The sequence below is a fragment of the Alligator sinensis genome, unplaced genomic scaffold (genome assembly GCF_000455745.1).
Source record: "Alligator sinensis unplaced genomic scaffold, ASM45574v1 scaffold806_1, whole genome shotgun sequence".
In the NCBI taxonomy this organism is placed as follows: Eukaryota; Metazoa; Chordata; order Crocodylia; family Alligatoridae; genus Alligator; species Alligator sinensis.
This window is the reverse complement of record NW_005842521.1, coordinates 1,013,150-1,019,387: the sequence shown is the minus strand read 5'-3', so window position 1 is coordinate 1,019,387 and position 6,238 is coordinate 1,013,150. Positions and strand designations below refer to the sequence as shown.

Here is a 6,238-nt window from a genome sequence, read left to right as displayed (position 1 = left end):
CCTTGCCTCTAAAATGGCTGCCCTAATCAGGCACCTGGAGGCTGCCAGCTCCAGGCCCTTAAAGTGGCAGGCACACCCAGTGCACTGCCACATGGCCACTGACAAATGTGAAAAAAACCAGCACTTTACCAAAAGATGAAGCGCATCAGTCTGACCTAGCTCCCCAGCATCTGTATAAATCAGGCACTTCAGCAGGTCTTTCTAGCGCTTTTATCTAAAGCTTATTGTGAGGGCGGCACGCTGCCGCCGCGGGAAAGTTTAAAATCCCCAATAGCACCCGCGGGGAGGGGGAGCCAGAGAGAGAGGGAGAGAGAGCAGGCAGCACGTCTGGCGTGCTGGGGCTCCTGCTGGGGAAAGGCACCAGCTAGGCTGTGCCGTACCAGCACAAGAGGCAGGAGAAGCCTCTAAACCACTAACAGAGTAAAGCAAGGGGAAACTTCCTGCCTTGCAACAGGGAGCGAGCAGGGAGAGGCCAGTACTCCCCTTGAGAGGAGGGAGGCAAGGGGAACGACAAGGTACCCTGCATTTGCCAGCACTGACCCTAGGAGAAATAGAGCCAGGGACAGGTGCAGAATCCCCTGGAATCCACTGGATAAGGGAAGGCAGCTCTGGGAGCCTCCCTACCCAAGGGGAATGTTATTTCTAGGGAAGTTAAGAGTGAAGGACGCAAAGAGATAGCAGAAGAGCCAGAGACACAAGGGGACGGGCTGGCCGAGTTGTACAGCTGAGTCCGAGTCCCTGCATTGGTGAAACCGACAGCGGGCAAGCCCGCAGAGGACCGAAGATCACCATCCCATCAGCACGTGATCGGTTGGCGAGTGGACGGGGTGTAGGGGTGGTGGAGCCCCGCGGAACACTGTAGGCAACAGCTGTGAGTACACCCGTGTCGGGGAACCCCTCTGATAAGAACTCCACTGGAACCCTCTCACAATAATATACCAGCAAAGTCATGGCAGGCAGGACGAGGGGAGGGGCTACCTAACCGACGGGGGGCACTAGCCATAAGACCTCCGACATCACACTTATTAAGTCAACTGTAGGTAAAAGTGCCAAGAAACCCCACTAGAGCATCCGATCTAAACAGACATTGGGTGAGCCAGATCAAACTAACATGATGCCTCTTCTGGGCATGTGTTGCACTCTGTGCAAGGGCGTACTGAGCTGAAATTAAAGCAGTTTGGTTGTTTTTTTTTCCAACTCTGTAAGCAGCCAATAATGCTAAGAAAAGCTCAACTATCCTCTACCAACAATTTTAATATAGCCACAGGGATTATGTTAGGTTAAAAAAAAAAAACAAACAACACACACACACACACACACACACACAAAAACACCCCCCCCCCCCCCCAAAAAATGGAAGTGTCAATGCTTACAAGAAAAGATCTGGGAAAGCACACTTCCAAATGCTATTCTGGGAATCTTCATTTCCTGCTGCAAGGTTTCCAAGAAACTGGAGGCTACAACGAAAAGCTGAGGGAAAAGAATACACATGAATAGGAAATTCAAAGCAATAATCAAAAATCAATACATTTTATGGAAACGCTACATTCTCCAAAAAAAAAACAAATGCCTCAAGAAAACAAATATTACACCCATTTAGCTTTAACGTTATATATCTCTAATACTACACACATTTTTAAGTATTACCTTGCTGTATACTATTCTTTCTACTAAAATTTTCAGAAAAGGACAATCACACAAAAGGACATCCCAAAAATTGTGAATGAAACAAATCATATATTTTTTTATATTTATTCGAATGTTAAATATTCAGTAAAAGTATTATGAACTAAAGACACTGTTACCTACAGCAGGAGAAGGGATTGGGAAGGAGAGGGAACTCTATAAGTATGTGCAGCACACAGTAGAGAAAGTTTGCTGTGGACTGGAGCAAGCCTTCCACATAGCAGTGTCCATTTTGTCTTTTCCAGACTTGTGGTGGCCTTTTTCATAGTATTTCATTAACATAAATAAACTGCCTGTCATCACTGGACCACTGTGACAACAACTCTGACGGCTGCTAACACAAAAAATTATGCATGTTCCACAAACTGGCTGCAAAACAAAATGTTGAAGCTGCTAGCAGGGCTAGCCAACGTACTTTGTGCCAAAGCATACTGTATGTGTTGCCTAAAGTCTAAAGAAACATGCCTGCCCTCAAGTAAAATACTGAAGTGGGCAATGATTTGGCCCACCCAAGATGACAGTGAAAAGTGAGGTGCCAGGGTGCCTTACTTCTCAATGCTTTAAGTGCCTGCACCACCATGCAAGTTTTAAACTCACCATTTCAATAGACTGTTACATGAAAAATCAGGCAGACACTTCTACAAGGGGCCAAATACAGATATTTAATCTGTCTAAGCATCCACAGAGCTAGACTCAATTTTCAGACTGACAAGAAAATATTAGTAACACAGACAAATACACCTCAACATACAGTAGCAAATGCTAGGGCTGAGCAAAGCTTTGGCCCCCGATTCGATTCGGCAGAGATTCGGCCCGATTCGGTGACCAAATCTTTCAATCCAAATCGAATCAGAAAACCTTTTAATCTCTCTGAATTGAATTGGACCCTCCAAATCTTTTCGGAGAGATTCGGAAAGATCTGGAGATTCAGATAGACACAGCTTTAAATGTTTTTTCTATATACCTCTAGGTACCAGGTGGCTCGTCAATGCTGCGATGCTGGGGTGCATGGAGTGTCCTACAGGAGCGCAAGGGTCCCCCAGAGTGCTTAACAGCAGACCTGGAAGTGAATCAGAAGCACTTCCAGTCCACTTCCAGGTCTGCCGGGGAGCACACAAGGGGGAAACCCCATGACCACCCCCAGTCAGCAACTGGTGCCTCCCAGATCTGGGGGGGAGGGGCACCAGGGTCCCCCCGCAGCTGATCACCAGGGTGAGGCGGGGCCCCTGCATGCTCCGCAGCAGACCCAGAAGTGGTCCAGAAGTACTGCTGGTCCACTTCGGGGTTCACCACCGAGCATGCAGTTTCATAGTTGGTAGGGTCAGAAGGGACCTGAGCAGGTCATCAAGTCCAACCCTCTGCAATAGGCAGGAAAGAATGCTGGGTTCAAATGACCCTGGCTAGTTGATTATCTAGCCTCCTTTTGAAGAGCCTCAGGGTAGGAGTGAGTACCACTTCCCTTGGAAGTTGGTTCCAGATCCTCGCTACCCTGACTCTGAAATAGTGCTTCCTGATGTCTAACCTGAACCTACTCTCAAGTCAAGTTATGACCGTTATTCCTAGTTACTCCTGGTAGTGCTCTGGGAAACAGAATCTCTCCCATTCCCTGCTGGTCCCCCTTGGTAAGTTTACAGACAGCCACCAGATCCCTTCTCAGCCTTCTATTGTGGAGGCTGAACAGGTTCAGGTCCCACAGCCTTTCCTCGTAGGGCCTGCCCTGCTACTCCCTGATCATGCGAGTGGCTCTCCTTTGGACCCTCTCAGTGTTGTCCACATCCCTCCTGAAGTGCAGCACCCAGACCTGGACGCAGTACTCTAACTGTGGCCTGACCAAAGTTGCATAGAGGGGGAGGGTCACCTCCTTAGACTTGCTCGTGATGCATCTGCGGATGCATGAAAAGGTGCAGTTAGCCTTAAGGACCACATCCTCACGCTGTCGGCCCATGTTCATCTTGGAATCCATAAGGAGTCCGAGATCCTTTTCTGCATCTGTGCTGATGAGAAAGGAGTTCCCCAGCCTGTAGGTATGCTGTTGGTTCTTCCTCCCTAGGTGCAGTACCTTGCACTTGTCAGTATTGAAACCCATCCTATTCTCATCTGTCCACCCTTGTAACCTATCCAGATCTAGTTGTAGCCTGTCCCTCCCTTCTAGCATGCCCACTTCTCCCCACATCTTGGTGTTATCCGCAGACTTGAACAAGGTGCTTTTCAACCCCTCGTCCAAGTTGCTGATGAAGATGTTGAACAGTGCGGGCCTGAAGACCAAGCCCTGGGGGACCCCACTGCTCACATCCGTCCAGGTCGAAAATGACCCATCCATCACCACACTCTAGGTGCTGCCCTCCAGCCAATTTGTGACCCATCTGACTGTGTAGGCATCGACACCACAGTCGCCTAATTTTTTCATGAGAATGGGGTGAGAGACGGTGTGCCACGGGTCCCGCAATGACCTCTGCCAATTCTCTCAGCACCCTGGGGTGGAGATCATCTGGGCCTGCTGATTTGAATACGTCCAGTCCCACCAGAAGTTCCCTGACTACGTCCTCACTGACCCTGGGCCTAGCTGTGCCTCTCCCAAGTCTGTCCGGAATCCCAGTGGGGGGATGTCCCGGTCCCTGCTCAGAAAAATGGAGGCAAAGAATTTGTTAAAGAGGTCAGATTTATCATCTGGTGCGAACACCAGATTGCCAAGCATGTCCTGCAGGGGCCCCACATTACCCGGTGCCTTCTTTTTGCTCCCTATATATTTAAAAGAGGACTTCTTGTTATCTTTGATCCGGGTCGCTAGTCCCAGTTCCATCTCCACCTTAGCCTTCCTAACAGCCCCTCTACAGTCTCAAGCAATGGCGGTATAATCCTCCTTGGTGATGGCCCCTCCCTTCCATTGGGTGTACATCTCCTTTTTAGCTTTCAAACATTCCTGAATGCCTTTGGCGAGCCATGGGGGCTTTTGAGCACTCTTGCCCACTTTGATTCGCGTTGGGACTGTCACCCTTTGGACTCAGAGGATTGTCTCCTTAAGGAATGACCACTCATCTTGGACTCTCAGCTCCCCTCCCCTCTGGGACCTCAGTACCTCCCCAACTAATCTCCTTAACTCATTGAAATTGGCCCTCCTGAAGTCAAGGGCTGCTGCCTTGCTGCAGGCCTTTGATACCCTGCGCTGGATGGTTAAGTCCAGTAGGCGATGGTGGAATTCACACAGGGGACACTCCCCACACTTCTGTGGGATACTCCATCTGCCCCAGCATTGCAGCATTCATGAGTTGTGCCTGGTACCTCAAGGTATGTAGAAAAAACATTTAAAGCTGTGCCTATGGCCGAATTGCTGATTCTCCAAATCAGCATTAACTCCTCAGATTAATCAGATTTGGATTCAGCCAAACTGAAATCAGGGACAGTGATCCGAATCAACAAATTGAATCACTGTCCCCAATTCGGGCCAAATACAAATCCGAATCGAATATGGCCCATTTTGCACACACCTAGCAAATGCAAACATTAATTTCCAAACTCCTTCCACTGCAGTACCAGCCAGAGCCCTGTTGAAATAGTAACTGCAAAAATCTGGGAAATTAAACAAACAAAGCAGTAAGTCCAGGTCTCCATGCATCTCAGCAGGCTGTAAACCAGTAGCCATATTTATCTTGTACCACTAGACAAGGCAATAAGATGGGAAAATATTGCATATTATGAAAAATATACTATAGCAGGTATGTCCTAAGGAGCAAAACTACCACCAAACAAAGTATTTGGCTCACTTATTAGCTGCTTTCTTCAACCCAATTACCAAATTACCTAAAAAAGAAAGAATGAAGCATTCAACACCTTAATATGTCACTTCTAGAAAATTAAAGCCAGTTCGGCAAGCAAGTCTGTCTCCAGCTCTAGCACAACTTTGTGTGATCTGCCTGCCATAGTTCTACTATCATTACAAAATAATTACCCCAGCCTTCTCCCAATAAGGATTTTAAATATGGTAACAAGATATTTCATCATTTATAATATCCAAATCCCCAAAAAGTCAAGAGATGTAAATTAATAAAAAACAAAAATGTCAACCCACAAAACCCACAGAATTAAATCACACCCTGTTGGCAGTATTGACAAGCTCTCAATAGCTTGGCCCTTCCTCGCAGGCTGGCACAGAAACTTAAAATTAAATATTAAAATGCAGTTTAACAGATATTACAAACAGCAGCCTATTGCAGATGGTGGTAGAAGATATTGCCAGGTTTTGAAAATATAAAATAAGGATCTCTTTGAAAAGCGCTGTGCCAGCTGGCAAACAGATTTCCTATAAAGGCCTGGGCACATCTCTCCTTGGGAACAAAAAGAAAGCGAATCTAAAATGAGGTCAGTTAGGCTTAGGGAATAGTAATTTTATTTTTAATGTCTAAAATTAGTACATCCTTTATGTAATGCATTTTTAAACACATTCTCTCCATAAACTTTGAGTTTTGAATCATTCTCCTGCTCTTTTTCTACACATCCGCAGTTTTTATTTTCTGCCCAACCATTAGAGGCTTCCAGTTTTCTCATCCATCTGGCT

The 6,238-nt window shown here is 46.9% G+C and overlaps 1 protein-coding gene across 4 annotated transcripts in view; it reads right to left on the bottom strand.

Annotated features, from left to right (window-relative positions):
• The window catches only part of ATXN10 (ataxin 10), a 169,972-nt gene that overhangs the window by 96,762 nt on the left and 66,972 nt on the right, over positions 1–6,238 (bottom strand). For all 4 annotated transcript variants that reach the window (XM_025213321.1, XM_014523679.2, XM_025213322.1 and 1 more), the window contains exon 4: positions 1,374–1,470. In XM_025213321.1, the coding sequence (XP_025069106.1) occupies positions 1,374–1,470 (97 nt within the window). The remainder of the gene's footprint in view (positions 1–1,373; positions 1,471–6,238) is intronic.